At 37.2% G+C, this 21,677-nt stretch overlaps 3 protein-coding genes across 7 annotated transcripts in view; 2 read left to right on the top strand and 1 right to left on the bottom strand.

Moving 5' to 3' along the window:
- The window catches only part of LOC127847501 (complement C1q-like protein 2), a 104,619-nt gene extending 103,848 nt beyond the window's left edge, over positions 1-771 (top strand). For all 3 annotated transcript variants that reach the window (XM_052379510.1, XM_052379511.1, XM_052379512.1), the window contains one exon: positions 72-771. In XM_052379510.1, coding sequence (XP_052235470.1) covers positions 72-496 — 425 coding nt within the window. In that variant the 3' untranslated portion in view covers positions 497-771. The remainder of the gene's footprint in view (positions 1-71) is intronic.
- Positions 772-3,881: 3,110 nt separating this feature from the next.
- LOC127847504 (rRNA methyltransferase 2, mitochondrial-like) lies at positions 3,882-6,479 on the bottom strand. The gene is made up of 2 exons (XM_052379513.1): positions 6,141-6,479; positions 3,882-4,449 (listed from the first exon to the last, which is right to left on the bottom strand). Exons 1-2 carry the CDS (start codon positions 6,436-6,438, stop codon positions 4,022-4,024), a joined length of 726 nt encoding a protein of 241 aa, XP_052235473.1. The 5' UTR covers positions 6,439-6,479; the 3' UTR covers positions 3,882-4,021.
- LOC127847499 (uncharacterized) lies at positions 6,282-21,466 on the top strand. Of its 3 annotated transcripts, none has more exons than XM_052379507.1 (10): positions 6,282-6,427; positions 7,024-7,125; positions 8,432-8,555; positions 9,576-9,639; positions 11,783-11,863; positions 14,654-14,802; positions 15,999-16,148; positions 16,721-16,760; positions 17,861-18,051; positions 20,369-21,466. In XM_052379507.1, the coding sequence occupies exons 2-10, from the start codon at positions 7,104-7,106 to the stop codon at positions 20,406-20,408; spliced, it is 861 nt and encodes a 286-aa protein (XP_052235467.1). In that variant the 5' UTR covers positions 6,282-6,427; positions 7,024-7,103; the 3' UTR covers positions 20,409-21,466. The 3 variants fall into 3 exon arrangements, with proteins under 3 accessions (XP_052235467.1, XP_052235468.1, XP_052235465.1); XM_052379505.1 differs by lacking the exon at positions 6,282-6,427 and adding an exon at positions 6,599-6,776; XM_052379508.1 differs by lacking the exon at positions 7,024-7,125 and having other exon boundaries at positions 6,294-6,427.
- The last annotated feature ends 211 nt before the right edge of the window (positions 21,467-21,677 follow it).

The raw sequence follows: 21,677 nt of genomic DNA, 5'->3' as shown, positions 1-21,677 counted from the left end.
TAAGTTTTCGCCTCATTGATCGTTCGATGATAGTAAAGTTCTTTTTTACTTTAACCTTTTCAAAATTGCAGAAACTGCGACAACACCGAATATCTTGTTCAAAGCGAGGCGAGTAAAGAACGAGACGCCTTCTGCTGGAGAGATCATCGTGTTCGAGGACGTTTTGTACAACCACGGTTCCGGGTACGACAGGTCCAGTGGCGTCTTCATTGCTCCTATTGGAGGAACTTACTTGTTTACCGCTCGGTTGTTGTCCCAGTCCGGCGGATCAGTGTTCTTTGAGATTAACGTGAACGGAAGCATGAATTCCAACGGGGCGCTTTATGGTCACCAAGGGCATAGCTACGCCTCTGCTGATTCCGTGGTCCGTTTGCTACATGGGGAAAGAGTGATTATCAAATCGCTTTATTTGAACACGATAGACAATGGTTCTCGGTTGTACGGGGCATTAGCCTCCCAAAGCAATGAATTCACCGGGGTACTACTGCACGTATAAGTGCGAACAGTGTTGTATATAGTTGCATGTGAACATTTTATTTATGACGAACATTTGTGTTTGTACTGTGTTATGCGTTGGCGTGACATAGGTTTATTGTACGTTACTGTCATTTCTTTACGTGGTAAAGGGTTGATGTTTATTGGTTCATGGTAAACTGGTTTGAGTGACGATTATTAACAATGCGTGAACCTACGTTCGACAGTATAAGGTCACAAACTCACCGTGTAAATCTAGCGTATATGTCCAGTATGGTAGGTAGAGTAAATTTAATAAAATACATGGAAATCTACGTCCCGCTGTGTTATTTTTTTATTACAAATATAATAAGAGTACTTACTTCGAAATTACCATACAAATACAATAGTACAGTTACGTATAAGCGCTTTATTAGCTGTTCAATTATGCTGGACGTTTTTTATATAAGAAAAAATAAAGAAGTTAAAAACCGTACACCCGGTATGTTAAAGGGACATTTTCACGTTTTGGTAAATCGACAGAATTGAAAAAATTTGGTTTAGATTTTCAAATTTTCGTGGTACTTATGATATGTGGGAAACAGTAATACTGAACATTTACTATGCTCTAAAATATCCATTATATGCATATTTTGACTATTTAAAAACCTGAAAATTATAAAGAGTTACAAACGCGAAACGATTAGATAATTTGGTAGTCCTGTTATTATCGTTATACGTTGTGGCATTTCGGCGATTGCTTATATAAAGTATAAAATATTTCTGTGTATCTGAGCACGGATGGCCGAGGGTTTAGGGGCTAAACTTTTACTCCAAGGGTCAGTGGTTCGAGCCAAGTTAAGGATTACTTTTTAATCTTTTTTATTTTTGTTATTTACAGAAGCTATCAAGTTCCAATGTTTTTATTTGTACATTGATCAGTTTTAAGCATTTAATAACAAGCTTCAATACATGCCCAAATCTGTGAAAAATTCCTTTAACATGTTATTTGGTATCATTAAATCGCAATCGTGCAATGAAAAAGATCTGAATAAGAACGATGAGAAAATAAACATCAAACATGCAAACGTAAAAAAATACCCATATCTAAGGGTAAAACAAAGCTTTTACTGCCTTTGACATTGATAAACGAACATTACAAAACCATTATCCTAATTTAGTTACTGGACTTATAAATGCAATTACCAATGCTACGCCTAAAGTCAGACTCTCATTACATAGTTGTTAAGATTCAGTTATGGATAGTTTATAACAATAGTATTTTTACTATAGAGCAACATGGGGATATCAGGTTAGATTTAAGATCCAATAGTTCTATGACTGACCGATATACATCGTTGACGTGTTTGAGACCGGTAATACTGGTCTGTATGGTATTACGATTACTATCTTGAACATGCGAAGATTTTACTAAACATGAAGAGCTATTTGGTTTGTTTGTTTTTTGTGTTTTACGCCGTTTATAACATTATCTCAGTAATAAAAAATATCACGGCCGTAAGAAGCCTAATCACACTATCCGTGTACAAGATAAGCCGATTAAAGCAAGTAACTGACATCTGTCGTTTAACTTGGCTTAAATTAAGGTCTAGAAATGCCGCAGAAATGTTGTTTCGGCACTTACCCGTAAAGTGGTCGGGCTAGGATTCAAACTTACGATTCTCGGACTGTCTATCCATCACTTTACCAACGGAACAAACTGGGATCGGCCGATTTTATTACGACACCAAAAAGACTGAACAGTTAATTAATTGTCAGTCAAGCACACTATCAAATGAGACTCATGAATGCCGCATTGTAAGTCAGTCGCTCTTTCAACTTATACTCATGAACGCCGCATTGTCAGTCAAGCGGTCAGTAAACTGAGATTGATTAATGCCGCATTGTCAGCAAATCGTTCTATCAACCGAGACTCATGAATGCCGCATTGTCAGTCTAACACTGTATCAATTGAAACTCATGAACGTCGAATGATCAGCCGAGCGCTCTATCAACTGAGACTCATGAACGCCGCATTATCAGTCAAGCGCTCTATCAACTGAGATCCATGAAAGCCGCATTGTCAATCAAGCGCTCTATCAACTTTGACTTATGAAAGCCGCATTGTCAGTCAAGCGCTTTATCATCTGAGACTCATACACAACGCATTGTCAATCAAGCATTCTCTCAACCGAGGCTCATGGACGCTGCATTATCAGTAAATCACTCTATCATCTAAGACTCATGCACGTCGCATTGTAAGTCAAGCGCTCTATCAACTGAGACTCATGAACGTCGTATTGTAAGTGAAGCGCTCTATCAACTGAGACTCATGAACGTCGCATTGTAAGTGAAGCGCTCTATCATCTGAGACTCATGCACGTCGCATTGTAAGTCAAGCGCTCTATCAACTGAGACTCATGTACGTAACCTTGTAAGTCAAGTGCTCTATCAACTGAGACTCATGAACGTCGCATTTGTAAGCCAAGCGCTCTATCAACTGAGACTCATGTACGTCACCTTGTAAGTCAAGCGCTCTATCGACTGAGACTCATGAACGTCGCATTGTAAGTCAAGCGCTCTATCAACTGAGACTCATGTACGTCGCCTTGTAAATCAAACGCTCTATCAACTGAGACTCATGAACGTCGCCTTGTAAGTCAAGCGCTCTATCAACTGAGACTCTTGAACGCCGCAGTGTAAGTCAAGCGCTCAATCATCTGAGACTCTCGCATTGTAAGTCAAGCGCCCTGTCATCTGAGACTCATGTAGTCTGGAGTTCTTTCCCCTTTCACTACGTAACGTCCGCGCAGTAAAAGAGGCAGGGTACCAGACAAAGACTCTTGAACGTCGCATTGTAAGTCAAGCGCTCTGTCATCTGAGACTCATGAACGCTGCATTGTAAGTCAAGCGCTCTATTAATTTAGACTCATGAACGCCACAAATCAGTAAATCATTCTATCAACTGAGACTCATGAACGTCACAGTGTACGTCAAGCGTTCTATCAACTAAGACTCTTAAACGCCACATTGTAAGTCAAGCGCTCTATCAACTGAGTGTCATTAATGTCGCATTGTCAGTCAATCGCTTAATCAACTGAGACAAATGGACGCCTTATTGTAAGTCTAGCGCTCTATCAACTGAGACTCTTGAACGCCGTATTGTCAGTCGATTGCTCTATCAACTGAGACTCTTGAATGACGTATTGTCAGTCAATCGCCCTATCAAATAAGACTCATACACGCCGTCCTTTCAGTCAAGCACTTTATCAACTTTATGAACCCCGCATGGTCAACCAACCGCTCAATCATCTGATACTCATAAATGCCGCTTTGTCAGTCAATCGGTCTATAAACGGAGACTCGTGAACGCCGCATTTTCAGTATTGCGTTACACCACCTGAGACTTATGTACGCCGCATTGTCAGTCAAGTTCTATATTTACTGTGCAAGTCGGGCTCGGGCGATTAGACATTGTCGATATAAAGTCTAAAAACAAATCAAACACGCATTTACATCATATTAGCGAATTTCAAACAACAAAAACACGGGTTATTGTCATTAATATTTATGTGTGTCTATCTAGAAAAAAATCCATCCCCAACAAATAAATCTCTGCCGATTCCGAGCGGCAAGCGTCCGGCTTAACAATTTTTACCGAGCGGAACATCCTTTTCATGATAGACGTAACTTTATCTCGTTCAGCCCCGTCCCATATTTTACACAGCACGTGGCCACCTTTTGTTAATATCGCTGAAGAAAACTTCAACACGGCGACAGACAGCTGACAGATCCGGTCGTGGTCAAGTGCCGCGGTACCGGAGGCTGAGGGCGCCATATCGCTGAGGATGACGTCGGCTAATCTGTCGTTAAGAATGTTAATTATTCGTTGCTGTGTAGTTGAAGTGGTAAAGTCATGGCCTGCCAGCGTCACAACGCCTTCGATAGGAACTATTTGCTGCAGGTCGATGCCGATAACAGTTCCCTCACGCGTGTCTGTAAAAGTAAGGGCAACGTATAAGTTAATATCGACTTACACGACTTTAAGCAATCCCGTGCAGATGCTCGCAATACGATACAAACGACAAGTCAACGAAACAGTTAATGACCAACCATCATTTTTCAATTAAACGTCCGTATAATGTTATTTTCTGATGATTTCAACAATACATAAAATGTTCGATATTCAATTCTCGCAAAATTACATATCGTCCATTGCAGGTGATAAGGGTTATCCGCCACTTGGCATATTTGCAGATGGCATCTTTTGGCGATCTTTAAAAGAAATGTACGATACATGGTCAAGTTCACACGAGTTTTGAACAAACTGTGAATGTGTTTGGGGTTCAATTTGTCGAAACTTCAGTAGGAAATAGTTAACATCCACTTCTTTAATGTAAAAAAGATATTAATATGCGCAAATCATATTTGACAAACATACTCTCATATAATAATTGTGTGGCTTATTGCGTAAGCAATGGATTTGTTTCTTCATACTATAATCCCACTGTCCCACAAGTATTTCAACGTAAACTTTATATATGTATTACTGTCATATGTAGACAGAAATAACATTTGAATGTACATTTGATCATGCTTTTATGATTATTTCACAGTTTAAAATGTTACATGTGCAGCACTGCTATGAATTATAAGCATGCTGTTGTTAATACTGAAAATGCTGCAAACGCAAGTAATAGGCCAACACCATGGTCAAGATAATACGTATATCAGATTCTATATAACGTTCGCTGCATTTTTCCGTTGCCATTTGAGATCTCAGCTGAGATATCATGATAACACATTTTCTAAGCAATGTTCGTGATTTTTGGGCAGATAACAGCACATCTTTAATGTTTATATGGTTGCACTAAAGCCATATACGGAAAACTGCCGTGCCTCCTTAAAGGGGCCGTCAAACAGATTTTGGCATGTATTGAAGCTTGTCATTAAATACTTTAAATGCTTTATATTGATAAATTTAAACATTTGAACTAAAAAAACTCCTGTAAAAAAACAATAATACAATTTTAAAAAAGGAAAAAAGTAAACCTCAACAGGGCTCGAACCACTGACCCCTGAATTCCTGGAGTAAAAAGCCTCCCGCCTAGACCACTCGACCATCCATGTATTTTATAGCTATATAAGCAATCCTCGTAGTTTCCCAAAATATCGTTTCGCGTCGGTAAGACGCCTTATCTGTTGGACGCCTGGACGGCCCTTTAAGGACATGTTTTATGTTAAATAAACATCAAGGCGGGGCCATCTGGACTCCGTGTGCATGATTTTATCTGGGTCTTGTGGTTTCAGAAGAAAATACTTTAAAGAAACACTATACCATGTATGGGAAACAAGTTATCCATAGGACTTGTACATTTCTGACACCAAGAACATGATTTGAGCAAACTTGGTTGGAGACCAGCATATAATGTTACGTGATGTCAAATGCCAAAATATCAAGGTCTGACGAGTTAAGTAGAAGCAAGAATACATGAGGGCTCCGATCATCAATTTGAAGATCCTTGTTACTAGCATATCAACCATCATATATCGATATATCCCCATATAAACGAAGCAAACGTTCATTCGTTGCATCTAATTTTCAGCCTAATTGACTGAAACAATAAGGCACATTAATCAAAATAACAAAAAATAATGAATGGGTAATGCGTACAAATATTCCATACCAGATTTGCTCAACTTCGCTGCAACTTGCGACCAGGAACCCGGTGAGGCCCCGCAGTCAATAACAACGGAGCCGGGTTTTATTAGTTCAAAGCGTTTGTTGATTTCAATGAGTTTAAAGGCACTTCGACACCGCCAGCCTTCCTCCTGGGCTTGTTTAACGTAGGGATCATTCAGTTGACGATTAATCCACCAGTTCGATGATTGACCTTTGCTCGCTTTGCCGAGAGCGCTGGAGCGGGAAAAATATCTGACCGTCAGGGTTCGAAACTGTGTGGTGACACTCCAAGTAATCGCCATCTTTGTTTATCTTTCTTTCAAAGCTAGTATTTTTTTTAGTTAAATGTTACGAATATATTCAAACACGAGTATTAATCTTATTAATCATTCTCGAAAGATTTAAAGGCATGTTTCAAAAAGCAGTCAATATTTTACTCAGAAATATGCTAAAAATATTTTGTTAGTTGCGGATTTTTGCGACCTTCACCTTACTTGAGACCGAACGTCCGTCAGAATGAAATGCACGATAAATCTGTTGTCCTCGTGCAATGGACGGAATTTTATACTCAGCTCTGTGACACATCAAACAAGCGCACGTATAAAATGTAACGGAATAAGACGATTTGCTTCAAAAGATGGTGATTAATGTTATTACAACATTGTTTCGGTTGTTGATTAGTATTCGGATTAATTAAAACTTATAATGTTTTCGGATTTGTATGTATTTATCAGTGGTTCTAGCCAATGTTGTTAGTATTTTTTACCATTTGCAATTAATGTTTTAAAAAGAAAATAATTGTCTTACCATAGTCAAAGATTAATGTGATCCACAATTAATTAATCATCATAAATGTCAGACTACAAATACTTTTTTTTGTGATGTAGCTGAAGATATACTCACCCGTACAGATCGCCTTCATCACCATGATGATGACTGTAACACCAGAAAAACATACAAATCTATCATGCAAATGGTGCCTCAACCAGGTAAAAACAAGAGGGTCAATGACTCATGTGAACTGGAATGTAAGCTATTCTGGTCACCTTCCATTGTCTTGAAATGTTTTATAAATTGTTATTTCAAATCAATAAAATATGAAGAAAAATTGCCATCACGAAGCGTTTTTCATTTTGCTCAAACCAACCAGGCAAAGCTTAGTGAGGGGCAAGTTTTAGCTTACCTGAGCAGTCCTGCTCAGGATAAGAATTTATTATCACATTTTGTTCATCATTGTCTTCATTGAAACATGATGAACATTTACTTAAGACCACATTTAATTATTTCCTGATCTGCATGAATTTAGTTTAAAAAAAATTCAACCAGGGTAAAAATTGGGTACTAGGTCACATTAGAAACAAGCTTGAGGATACTTTATTTTTTGCCCAATCATAATGAAACTTGCTAAGAAATTTGCTCAAATGATATTTCGGCTGACTACATGTCACTTAGAAAATGTTTTCAATCAGCGAAAAAATTCACAAATCTGAGCCAATGTCCGTAATGGTACAAGTCCATTTAAAAGCATGAGAGTGAAAGGGGGTATGGCAGTTTTCCTGCTTTGGCTATAGTAAAACCTTGTGAAAAGTCTATAGAAGCCACAATTTTTCCCCAATCAAAATGAAACTTGCTCAAAACATTTTTCTAATGATAATGGGGCCAAGTTATACAATGGTTCCATAATGTTTGGTTAAAAAAGAGCTGCTGGGGTGGGATGGTAGTTCTGTATATGGCTGTAGCAAGATATTACCAGCAGAGGTCCAGATAAGATGCCTATTTGTATAAAATACTCATGCCAAATGCGCATGAATTATACTTTTGATGAGTGAAAAAAATCATTAAAATTGGCATACGTATTTTGTGCAATTATCAGTTAGACCAACAGTGTCCAAATTCGGATTATTTGATCAGCCATTTCAAAATGCATATTTATGTAAACGAGAGTAGATGATTTTTATTATTAATACATGTTTTCTGCATGTTCATGTATAAAATTGTTATAAAATACAAAATCAAAGACTTTTTGGGAGTATTTTAAATACTCCCGCAAACATCTTTGATTTTGTATTTTACTCATCAGCTTAAAAAGTCATGAGTGAAATACTCCTTATCTTAAAAAAATTATCTGGAGTTCTGATTACCAGGTCAGAGCAGTTAATTTTCTTTTGGTCTCAGGTGAGCCTTTGGCCATCTTGTTTTTGTATAAATATGAACATCTTCTATTCATAATATAATGGCACAATGCCTTGAAATAAAGGCTATGAGAGAGCAACACTTGACATGTGCATGTTTCAGTTGTTGTGGTAACATCCGGATACCGAGAAGGGGGCACATGGCACAAGAAAGGCATGACCTGTACCTCATTTACTAGTGTCTCCTTCTCCCCACCTATCATATCCATCTGCCTGAAAATACCAAGGTAAATATCATGTTATATCTCACTTCGTAATCCTAAATACAAAAATGATGTGTTCTTATTTACAAACTGTCGTCATGTGACCGATTTGTATTTTCCATGCATGGATATAATTAGATCAACTTTTAAACTGGGTTATAGTAATGACCCCATATTGTATTTTTTAGCTAACTTGAGCTGTAATGCATCAAGCAGTGTGCGTTTAAATCTTTTGTTCCCATACAAATTAACAAACAAAAAGTCTCCAGCTCAAATCAAATATAAAAGAAAAAAGATTGTTTTAACTCCAGAGGCCTCATTTATGTCTCAATTCTTGATGAAACTTGGTCCAATCATTTTTCTTGAATGACAATATATTTGTCATGTACTAATGTCATGTTTATGTTAACAAAATCAAGGACAGGTTTGAATCTGTGTCACATGTTTACAAAAGCAAGGCTCCTGGTTACAATTAAGAAAAACCTTGTAACCACTCTGTATGCCACATTAATCACTCAATCTTGATGAAACTCGGTCAAAATGTTTATCTTGATAATGTCATAATAATGTTTGAATCTGGGTCGAAAGGGGTTAAAAAATAGGTTACCAGGTCAAGTCTTCAATAGTTGGTGTACCAAGAACTCAGCTTAGTGCTGTAGGGCTTTCATGGCCCTCTTGTTCATATTTGAGCATAGGTCTATGGAAAATTCTTAATGTTTTGACTTTTTTCAGCCTGATGTTGATTTTTAACCAGGTTTTCCAAAGAAAAAAACTGGTTATTAGATTTGCGAATGTCAGCGGGCTGGCGGGTGGGCAGAACAAGCTTGTCCGGGCCTTAAATATGTCGTTCATTGTGAGATTTTAAAATCATTTGGCACATTTGTTCACCCTCCTTGGACAGTGTGTCGCTCGAAAGAATCACGTCAATATCTCCAAGGTCAAGGTCATAATTTGAGTTGAAAACCTGGTTTTGTGACATTTTGGCCCTTTTTGTTGATTTTTCTATGACTTGCATATCTGGTAAACTCAACAACTTTGTTTCAGCAAGTTTCAGACTTTACTGGAAAGGACGAGGCATTTTGCTGTACACACATTAGCTAGACATCAGGTGAGACTAAAAAATAGTGATATTCATTGTTTTTCTCCTTTGAAAAAAACACGCATCTTTTTTGTAGACATTAGGATAGCTCACTTTTTAGCTCACCTAAAAGGTGAGCTTTTGTGACCGGTCTTTGTCCGTCCTATGTCCGTCCGTCCGACCGTCATCATTTGCTTGTAAGCATTCTAGAGGCCACATTTCTTGTCCCATCTTCATGAAACTTGGTCAGAAGCTTTGTCCCAATGAAATCTCGGCCGATTTCGAAAGCGGGTTGTGCCAGGTCAAAAACTAGGTCACTTGGTAAAAAAAAAGAAAAACCTTGTAAACACTGTAGAAGTCACATTTCATGCCCAATCTTCATGTTACTTTGTCAAAATGTTTGTCTTAATGATATCTTAGTTGAGTTTAAAAGTGGTTCCGATCCATTAAAAAACATGGCCGCCAGTGGGCGGGGCAGTTTTCCTTATTTGGCTATATAGAAACCTTGTAAACACTCTAGAAGTCACAATTTTTGCCCAATCATCATGAAAGTTGGTCAAAACATTGTTTCAATTGATGTCTCGGACGAGTTCGAAAATGGTCTAGATCGGTGAAAAAACATGGCCGCCAGTGGGCGGGGCATTTTTCTCTATATGTATATAGTGGCAGTTTTCCCTACTTGGCTATAGAGAAACCTTGTAAACACTCTAGAAGGCACAATTGTTGCCCAATCATCATGAAAGGTGGTCAAAACATTGGTTTTATTGATATCTCGGACGAGTTTGAAAATGGTCGGGATCGGTGAAAAAACATGGCCGCCAGTGGGCGGGGCATTTTTCAATATATGTATATAGTGAAAACATGTGAACACAGTAGAAGTAACATTTTTGGCCCAATTTTCATGAAACTTGCTCAGAACATTTGTTTCCTTGATACAAGAGGTGAGTTCAAAAATGGTTCCGGTCAGTTGAATAACATGGCTGCTGGGAGGGTGGCAGTTTTCTCATTATGCCCCCCCCCCCTCGAAGAAGAGGGGGTATATTGTTTTGCTCATGTCGGTCCGTCCACTTATGCCTAGGATCATGAAACTTCAAAGATACATTGATCATGACTCGCAGATGATCTATTGATTTTCAGGTCACTAGGTCAAATGTCAAGGTCACGGTGACCCAAAGCAGTAAAATGGTGTCGAGATGATAACTCAAAAAAACTCATGCCTAAAATCATGAAACTTCATAGATTCATTGATCATGACTCGCAGATAACCCCTATTAATTTTCAGGTCACTAGGTCAAAGGTCAAGGTCATGATGACCCAAAATAGTAAAATGGTTTCCGGATGATAACTCAAGAACGCTTAGGCCTAGGATCATGAAACTTCATAAGTACATTGATAATAACTCGTAGATGACGCCTATTGATTTTCAGGTCACTAGGTCAAAGGTCATGGTCACGATGACCCAAAATAGTAAAATGGTTTCCGGATGATAACTCAAGAACGCTTAGGCCTAGGATCATGAAACTTCATAGCTACATTGATCATGACTCGTAGATGACCCTTATAGATTTTCAGGTCAAAGCTCTAAGTCACGGTGACCTGAAATAGTAAAATGGTTTCTGGATGATAACTCAAGAACGCTTATGCCTAGGATCATGAAATTTCATAGGTACAATGATCATGACTCGCAGATGACCCCTATTGATTTTCAGGTCTCTAGGTCAAAGGTCAAGTTCACAGTGACCTGAAATAGTAAAATGGTTTCTGGATGATAACTCAAGAATGCTTATGCCTAGGTTCATGAAGCTTCAAAGGTATATTGATCATGGCTCGCAGATGACCCCTATTGATTATCAGGTCACTAGGTCAAAGGTCAAGGTCACAGTGCCAAAAAATGTAATCACACAATGGCTGTCAAGGTCACGGTGACTCAACTTAGATAAATGGTTTCCGGATGATAACTCAAGAATGCTTGCGCCTAGGATCATGAAACTTCATAGGTACATTGATCATGACTTGCAGATGAAATAATGATGAAACTTGACCAGGATGTTTGTCTGGACACTATCTAGGTCAAGTTTGACATTTGGTAAAGATTGAATGAACCGACTCCTTTCAGGTGAGCGAACTAGGGCCATCTTGGCCCTCTTGTTACTTAGAGTGATTTCTCTTACAGGTCAGCTATGGGATGACATTTGCCCAGTCTATCCCAAAAGTTTGCCAGTTCAACAAAATACCACATTATGAAGACAAAGAGGTATGAACTTGATTTTTATTTAATTTGCTTTAAATTCAACATGACTATATTTTTCAGGGTCTGCTGGGTACTGATGAAAATGATATTACCAATGACTGTATATGTATTTTCCATGTTTTTTTGGTTCGTAAGTTATTCATATGAAACAAAACATGAATTTTTTTACAAAGGTTATCCATTACCCTGTTTTCCAGAGGTTATTGTCCCCTTCTGGTTTCACCTGAAGGGACTTCTGGTTTGCAATCTGTGCGTCTGTCTGTCTGTCACACTTTTCTGGATCCTGCGATAACTTTAAAAGTTCCTCATATTTTTTCATGAAACTTGAAACATGGTCAGAAGGCAATATGGAGATTATGCACGTCTTTTCATTTTGTTCCTACGTTAAGAAATCTGGTTGCTATGGCAACAAATAAAAAAAAGAAATTGTGACAATGGTGGGGCCGGTAGGGGACATATATTGCTTGGCAATAGTCTTGTTAGATTCTGCTCTATCAAAATCAGGTTTAGCAGTCATCCTAACTAATCCACATGATGTTTGATGGTGATCTTAAATAAAATCACACAGAGTTTGTAGGTGATCCTATACAGTCTTCACGCTAAGTATTTTAGCCAAATAGCCCTTGGGCTAATAAGATGGAATTTTGAATAGCCCAAAGACATGTTCAATAGCCCGAAGAGGTCAATATAAATTGTATGACTTTATTGGCCAGGAACACCAAAATAGTTATTAACAATCAGAAAATCTACTTCAATTAGTAAAAACACATGCATGTGATTACAGTAATAAAGGGTATTCTGTTTCCTTTTGAAATGCATTTTATACAAAATGCACCAGATAATTACGCTGTTTATTGTAACTTTATTATTACACATGTTCTCATTCAATGATTCCATTAATCAGTTTGAACGGTGTTTGGTTTTATTTTAAACCAAATTGAATTATTATCATGTTAAAAAATATCCGAAGAACTTGAAAAATACATCAACCTATTAAAATAACAGATTATTATTGTATTATTACTAGGACAATCACCTGTGAATTTCTGAATTGTCGGCATGTGGCTTCAGAACAAAAGGCCACTGGGTGTGTTAATTGCCCAATCTACCAAGTGACAATGTCTGCTTCTTTAATTTACTCCCGATGTTTTGATAAGCATGTGTCAACCATGAAAAGCATTGTACATTCGTAAACAGATTGTAAGTAGCAAAGTAGGTCAGGTAGCAGAACAAGCTTACAGAATAAGCGAAAGTACTACAATTATAAATAATTAGTTGAAAAAACGTCTTCTAATACACAAGAATAATTGATTAAAGCACATGGAAATCTAACTGTAATAAGGATCAATTTGTTTTTAACCCCATGCTTACAATATCCCTTACAGACTCTTTTATTTTTATTGAAAAATAAATTCGTCCATTTTTCATGAATTATAAATACATTTTTGGAAAACGCTTCTAAAATTAAATACGCTTCTAGATTGGTCATTATTTTAAAACATTACGAAGTGCCCGATGCGCGAACATCCCAGAACATGATCTACGCATGTTCAGTTTGAATAACCCCATCTCGATTGGGCGTCAATTGCATCATTACTTTAAATAGCAACATACTCGGATGTTTACACGACAGATTAGAAAAATGGCGGCCGCATGTGTTCATGCAATTATTTAACACGTATAACGTCATTTTAGGCATTGAAATAGCGAATTTAATCGTGCCTCTTAAAAACGCGTATAAATCAGGTTATTGATATGATAGTTGTTTCAGTTTTTCAGTTTGTTCACAATTTTATGCTAAAATATTGAATCGACCGGTCAGGCTATTTTATAAGCTTTTAGGATCGACCGACCGGCCCAAGAATCGACTCGGGCTTCGGGCTTATAGGCTAATTCGAAGACTGCCTATAGCTGATATACATGATGTATAGAGAATAACAGTTTAATACCTGTTGTTATATAATACTACAGGCAAAACTTTAAATGACAGAATGGTGAATCTACGAGCTGTTGTTTTATTGGTTCCTAGGTTGATATGTCTCGATAGGGTAGTAACCTGTTTTTCTGTTTATCAAACCTTTACATCCCAACTTCAAAAGAAACACTAAAATATAATTGCTATGATTCAACATTTTTTGTTGCAATAAATATGTTCTATGATGCACTTTGGCTTAATTTTTGTATAATATTTGCTTATCAGTGTTTTTTGTGTGTGCTTATTTTGTATAAAATGAACTACATCTGGGTAGCAAATTGTTTGTCTTTTTGAATCTGTTTTTTTTTTAATAGAAAATGTTGATTTTTACTTATTATATACCTCTAAACATCAACTAACGGTTGGTATTAATGGTTAAACCTGTGTCACCTTTGTATCTGACCTATATAAGCATAGATATATGATAAAACACAGGGTTTGCCAGTGAATTTAATTGATAAAGGTGATATAACAGGGTTTTCCTAACTGATAGAATTAATGTAAAACTGCTTTCAGATGATATTTCAGAGGATTTGGTGGCTCTAACTGTTCCAAGTGATATATCACATGGTTTGCAGGTGATCATAATTAATCAAAATGAGATTTCACAGGGTTTTCATGTGATACAAATTGCTCGAAATCATATAATGAAGCGTACACCTGCAATGCTAATACATGTAGATTCAAATTAAAGGTTTATCTGTGATACTTAGGTTAAAATGATGTAACACAACAGGTTTTAGGGATTTTTACTGAACAAACTGATAAAATTAAGGGCTTTGTCAGTGATCCTTATTTATCCTCATGATCTTACAAAGGGCTTACCTGTGATTCTGGGGTGCTCTGGTGTGATGCAATGCGAGGCAGAGTCGTTCCATCAGGTGGGGGACCACAACGTCTGGTACGGGAAAGTGTATGAGGCCCACATCGATGATAACGTCTCCCTGCCCATGCTCTACCAGTCCAGGTTGGCAACCTACAAGCTTGTGTTTTTTCTATGTGAGCCATGCTCTGGGGAAACAGGACATAATACATAAAGTGTCATCCTAGGTTTGCTTGTGAAGTCCACATACATCATCATAAAGTGTCATCCAAGGTTTGCTTGTGAAGTCCACATACATCATCATAAAGTGTCATCCTAGGTTTGCTTGTGAAGTTCACATACATAATCATAAAGTGTCATCCTAGGTTTGCTTGTGAAGTCCACACAAGCTAATAAGGGACAACATGCTCTGCAAACTATGGAGTTTTGGTAGAGACTTTTCATTAATGAATAAAGCCATAAAAGCAAAGTAGGTTTTCCCTCATTAGCCTTTGTTACAACATTTTTGGGACAACATTTTACGCACATGCACATTCCCCAGTTTTCTCAGTACCGTACTCTGCTCATATATACAGTATAGTTATTTTCCTATGTTAAATTTCCCAATGTGAAGAGCTTAACAAATATATAATGTATTTGAATTAAACTTGTCTTGTGATGGATGCTAATAAATTTGGGAGTTATGTTTTAGCATTTACAGAATCATTGCCCTTTACATTGAAAGAGTGCTATTTTGAAAATATTAGACACAGTCAAGAATTGGACAATATCAAATAAGTGATATAAAAGTGATATAAGAAATAGTCAAAGCATGTCTTAAGTCAAAGGTTAAAAGGTGCGGTTTATAGTCTGCTTCGATAATGTATGCATATTCAGCCGACTTCAACATTAACCCCCGATCAGTGGGATTTAAGTCATCCGTTTACATATGGCGCCGAAGATAGCCACGGCACTTTGCCTTATTTCCCTCACAGGTACCCATTTATACACCTGGGTGGAGAGGAGCAAGCGTGGGATTAATTTTTTGCTCAGAAAAATCCAGTGCCCCAAGCAGGATTCAAATCAGGGACCTTCCGATCCCTAGACCAGTATCCTACCACTAGACCACTGTCCCCACTGTAATGTGTCAATATATTCCATTAACTTTATTCTAGAACATTTTATTGCATTAAATATATTGCATTTATTTTATTGCATTCATTTTATTGTATTCATTTCATGGCAAAACATTTTATTTTGTGTTGAAGATTTCATTTTATTGCCGAATATTTCAATTGCAGAACATGTCATTCAATAGCAGAACATGACATTCTATTGCAGAACCTATCATATCATTTCAGAACATTTCGTTCTGTTGGAGATGAGATCTTTATCCAGTCCTTTGAAGATGCCACATTGCCGTTTGAGAACTGGACCCATGAGGCCCATCTGAGAATGGCGTGGAACTACATACGGGACTACGGGCGGGACAAGGCCATCCCCATGATACGGTGGGTGGGATAAAGATTGCAAAGGGAATAGTTAACACTTTGGGGATGGTAGGAGTGGTGTTATTAATTGCATTTCATTTGTGTGAAAGTTTTTGAGCAAGGCAATACAGAAACCTGGGTCAGATTAGTTTTATGCGAAAGTCCATGGTTTGAAATATTTCTGAGGTTATTGTATCATTAGTGCTTTTAAAGTACTTGGATTACTTATAATTTACTTTATTTTGCTGGCTTTGAATTGTATGTCACTTTTCATAACTTGGTGCAATATATGATGGTAGGCCATCCCGATGATAAGATGGGTGTAATAGTGATCACTATGAAGCAGGCAATGACTTTTCTAAAAGGAATTCAGTAATTATCATGGCCAGCTGTTCAGGAAAGATTATGTGGATTTTACCTTGTCGTCTAACACTTTGTCCCACAATGAGGTTCACTTAAGTTAACTGAAATTTGTTTATATGTCCATAGATACAATCATGTCTGAAAAAGTATTCCTTTTTTAGGTAGTAGTAAACATATAATTGTATGGCAAATGTAAATCTTTTGTTGTAATACACTTCTTGCATTTTCAGGGATGGTATCCAACATTACAACCAAGTGCACAAGGATAAAGTAAGGTGTTTTAAAGTTATATTAAGTCTGAATTGATTAAAAGATTTGCCATGTTTTATCCATGAGTTTTGTTTGAAAAACAATTTTTACAAGCTTTATTTACAAAGTTGTCATACACTTTTCAATGTCCAACATTCAAACTTGCATGCATTCTTCCATGTTGAAAGCTTTACACAAATTAGTAATTTCTATCAGTTACAATAGTTGAGATGTACCATGTAATTACTCCCCCGACACAAATTGATTCGGGGTACAATAGGGATGCGCTTTGTTGTTCCGTCATTCTTTCGCTCTTTCAGTCTGTCCTTAACAATTTTGTGTCCCCTCAAAATCTCTTAGCCCTTTGACGGATGTTCATGAAACTTGCCATAAATGTTGAGGGTATTAAGACAATGTGCAGAAGGCATGTCATGCTGACTGAAGGTTAAGTTAATACTATTCAGTCAAAGGTCAAAATCTTCTATACCCTTTGAAGGATTTTTATGAAACTTGTTAAATGTTTAGGTCATTGAGACAATGTGCAGAAGGCAGGAGTCAGTCACGCTGGCTCAAGGTCATAGTCATACTTCAAGGTCAAAAGTTTGAGCCTTTATGTTCATGTTTGCCCCACATCTCCTACTGTATACCATTTGAAGGATTTGTTTTTTTAATTTTTCCTCAATGTTGAGAAAATGTGCAATATGCATGAGTCAGTCATGTTGCTTAAGGTCAAGCTAGTGCTTCATGGTCAAATGTCTCCATTTTTGTGTTCACTCAGTAATTGTTTACTATACCCTTGAAAGATTTACAAGAAACTGCGAAAATGTTTAAGTAATTAGAGGATGTGCAGATGGCATGAATCAGTCATTCCTGCTCTAGGTCCAGGTCATACTTTAAGGTCAATTGTTTGAGTCTCTATTTTCATGTGCAGTCCATATTTATGATGCTGTTTGAATGAAGCATTGAACGATTTTCATCAAACTTGGCTTTAATATCTAGGTCATTGAGACAATTTTCAAATGGCATGACTTAGTCATGGTGGCTGAAAATCAAGGTCACCATTTCAAGGGCAAAAAATCTTTTACTGGGATATACCTGTCTCATTTACTGCCTTGTTTCAGATTAAAACCGGCTACCATGAGACCATCACCATGTTCTACTGCTTTGTCATTGATGATGCCATCACGAACGCAAGCAAACCAGGTGACACTTTTGAACGGTTCCTCAAACGTAACGGTCACCTGCTTGACCGCAGCCTCATGTACAAGTACTACAGTCGGGAACGTTTCTCTGACCCTCATGCAAAAGAGAAGTAGGTTATGTGTGTGTTGTACAGAAGTGAAAAAAAATGATACCTTTGTATATCTTATTAAAAAATGACAACATCATATGTTTAATCCTCACATTTGAGTGTGACCCCGATACACAACTGCCTGAAGTGATTAATTTATGTTTTTTGTTAGTGACTTAATAGAGGAAACCTATGAAATATCAGTTATGTCACCAATCCAAAAGCCCCTTATTTATGCATGCACTTATAACATGTGCATGTGTATGTAATCTTAATACAACAAATAACCATATTATGTTCTGAACAGCCTTTTAAAGGATAAACTTGGATCTTATTTTTTAGCTCATCTATTTTTTGAAAAAAAATTATTAGCTCATCTATTTTTTGAAAATAAAAAATGAGCTATTGTCATCACCTTGGCGTCGGTGTCGGCGTTGGCGTCGGCGTCCGGTTAAGTTTTGTGTTTAGGTCCACTTTTCTCAGAAAGTATCAATGCTATTGCATTCAAACTTGGTACACTTACTTACTTTCATGAGGGGACTGGGCAGGAAAAGTTAGATAACTCTGGCGTGCATTTTGACAGAATTATGTGCCCTTTTTATACTTAGAAAATTGAAAATTTTGGTTAAGTTTTGCGTTTAGGTCCACTTTTCTCAGAAAGTATCAATGCTATTGCATTCAAACTTGGTACACTTACTTACTATCATGAGGGGACTGGGCAGGCAAAGTTAGATAACTCTGGCATGCATTTTGACAGAAATATGTGCCCTTTTTAAACTCAGAAAATTGAAAATTTTGGTTAAGTTTTGTGTTTAGGTCCATTTTATTCCTTAAATATCAAAGCTATTGCTTTCATACTTGCAACACTTACTAACTATCATAAGGGGACTGTGCAGGCAAAGTAATGTAACTCTGACTGGCATTTTGACAGAATTATGTGCCCTTTTTATACTTAGAAAATTGAAAATTTGGTTAAGTTTTGTGTTTAAGTCCACTTTATTCCTTAAGTATCAAAGCTATTGCTTTCATACTTGCAACACTTATTAACTATCATAAGGGGACTGTGCAGGCAAAGTTATGTAACTCTGACTGGCATTTGGACGGAATTAAGGGGCCCTTTATACTCAGAAAATTGAAAATTTGGTTAAGTTTTGTGTTTTGGTCCACTTTACCCCTAAAGTATCATAGATATTGCTTTCATACTTGGAACACTCGCAAACTATCATAAGGGTAGTGGTACAGTAAAAGGACAAGTTGCATAACTCTGGTTGTCATTTTTGCGGAATTATGGCCCTTTTTTGACTTAGTAACTTTGAATATATGGTTAAATTTTTTGTTTCGATCCACTTTACTTCTTAAGTATCAAGGCTATTGCTTTCAAACTTCAAATACTTTCATGCTATCATGAGGTAACTGTACCTGGCAAGTTGAATTTTACCTTGACCTTTGAATGACCTTGACTCTCAAGGTCAAATTATTAAATTTTGCTAAAATTGCCATAACTTCTTTATTTATGATTAGATTTGATTGATACTTTGACAAAACTACTCTTACCTGACATACCACAATAGACTCCACCCAAACCATCCCCCGTGCCCTCCCCCCCCCCCCTCCCCCTCCTCCCCCACTCCCCTATTTTTATTAATTTTTTTTATTTTTTTTAAGATCACCTCACAAATGACCACCACACCCTCACACTATACCCCACCCCCCCCACCCCACCCCCCAATTTTTTTTTTTAACGGTTAAAAACACAACAATTTATTTTTATTATTTTATGTTTGAAATACCGTCCAACCATCGCACCCAAGAATCCCCCCCACCCCCCCCGCCCCCCACCCGAATCCCCCCCCCCCCCCCCTCTCCCTAAATTTTTTTTTTTTTTTTTTAAGATCATCTCACAAATTACCACCACACTCTCACACTATACCCCCCCCCCACCCCCCCCCCCCCCCCCCCCCCCAATTTTTTTTTATTTTTTTTTTAAATGGTTAAAAAACACAAATATTTATTTTTATTATTTTATGTTTGAAATACCGTCCAACCATCGCACCCAAGAGTCCCCCCCCACCCCCCCACCCCTTTTTTTTTCCGCATTTTTGGAAGATAATGTAATAAATGTCCACACCCCCACACTATACACCCCTCTTCACTCCACCCCTCCCTCCTTTGTGATTGAAAATGAGAGTCTTTTCACCTTTAAAAAGAAAATAGATGAGCGGTCTGCACCCGCAAGGCGGTGCTCTTGTTTATAATTATCTATGCACACAGTTTGTATTATAATGTTGTTACCTCTTTCAATAACTAGCTTTGGTTACATGTGTTCTCTTCATTTCAGGTTTATTCTGCCAGACCTGCAGGTGTTACCAGGGATGTGAGAGAAACAGAGGCCATAACTTTAGATCTACCATAATGACTAGTTTCTAAATATCTAAGTATTCAGACACTCTAAATTGTTCGGACATAATCTTTTTTTGGCAAAAGTAATTATGTTTGGTTACTTATGTTTGCTGCTTTTTCACCTGAAATTAATGACTCATAGTTTTCTGACACTATGTGACAATCGAAGCAATGTAATCAGAATGTGTTTTTATAACCGAACTGTGATTGGTTTAATCACAGACAAATGAGAGGAGTAAGAGAAACGAATCATAGGATTGTGAGAATGGTGAATAACCAAGCATTATAATTTATAAACCGTCGCTCAAAACGAATGTTAACACACAGGCTCCAATTCTATTGGCTCAAACAGTCAAGTGTAACATACAAAAGGATAAATATGATTATAGTCCAGGGTGCTGAAAAATTGGAAATGGTCATGTTAATCGGTTTTTCATCAAGCATTGCAAAGGGCCACTGCAGATAGCAATGTAAAATGCAAGAGGCAGAGTCCATGTATGAGAGGAACAGAATGCTGTATAAGGTATTTTTATCGCTTTTGTCAATATAATGAAGACAAAATCAAGTCTTTCTAAACAAATCTTACCAAGGCGTTAATAGTCTCATGGTGGTATGTGTTATTGTTGTGTGTTTACATGTACATGCAAACTTACATTTTGAAAGAAGACAAATGACAGACTCAGCAATATAAGACTGTTTTTCTGCGATTTTTGTGTTCAAGCCGAGCTTGGTAATACATCTTGTGGGGTTTGTCAAGTAGTTTTATCTACCCAGGGATATAAACTAACAATTTAAAAACCTAATAAGCTCAGACTTGTTCGTTTAGAAGTTTTTGTATAGAAGACTTTGGACTTTTCTCTGAAAATCTACAAGCTCTGATCAAATTGTTGGGGCAAAGGTCAATTGTTACTTTATATCCCTGCAACCCCTACCTCTGATTGAAGAAGGGCAGGTGTCTATTGATATTACTTTTAATATGATCCAAGTGTATTACAGTATAAACTCATTTATGGTTTTGTATAAATGTGAGATGTCAGTCTTTGTTTTTTAATATTAAACATTATTTATTTATATAAAATGCTGAGATTTTAAAATGTGGTTGATTTAAGTCTCTTGATGAGATTATTAAAGATAAACTCAGTGCACTAGATTATTCAAACTAACCGTCAAAATACACAGCATCTTGTCTTGAGCAAGGCACCTCCTGTATCGTTCATAATCTAGTGTACCCCAACTAACATCAACCC

Source organism: Dreissena polymorpha, chromosome 10, assembly GCF_020536995.1.
Source record: "Dreissena polymorpha isolate Duluth1 chromosome 10, UMN_Dpol_1.0, whole genome shotgun sequence".
Taxonomy (NCBI): domain Eukaryota; kingdom Metazoa; phylum Mollusca; class Bivalvia; order Myida; family Dreissenidae; genus Dreissena; species Dreissena polymorpha.
Note: the sequence above shows the minus strand (reverse complement) of the source record. Positions and strands in the feature narration are given on the sequence as shown.

What these genes read in the sequence shown, in the direction of transcription:
- LOC127847504 (XM_052379513.1), bottom strand. Translation starts at nt 6,438, where the DNA reads ATGGCGATTACTTGGAGTGTCACCACACAGTTTCGAACCCTGACGGTC. An exon ending in AGCGAAGTTGAGCAAATCTG is followed by an intron (nt 4,450 to 6,140) that starts GTATGGAATATT and finishes TTACTTTTACAG; the next exon opens with ACACGCGTGAGGGAACTGTT.
- LOC127847499 (XM_052379505.1), top strand. Translation starts at nt 6,653, where the DNA reads ATGAAATGCACGATAAATCTGTTGTCCTCGTGCAATGGACGGAATTTT. An exon ending in ACGATTTGCTTCAAAAGATG is followed by an intron (nt 6,777 to 7,023) that starts GTGATTAATGTT and finishes TTTGTGATGTAG; the next exon opens with CTGAAGATATACTCACCCGT. An exon ending in ACACATTAGCTAGACATCAG is followed by an intron (nt 9,640 to 11,782) that starts GTGAGACTAAAA and finishes TTTCTCTTACAG; the next exon opens with GTCAGCTATGGGATGACATT.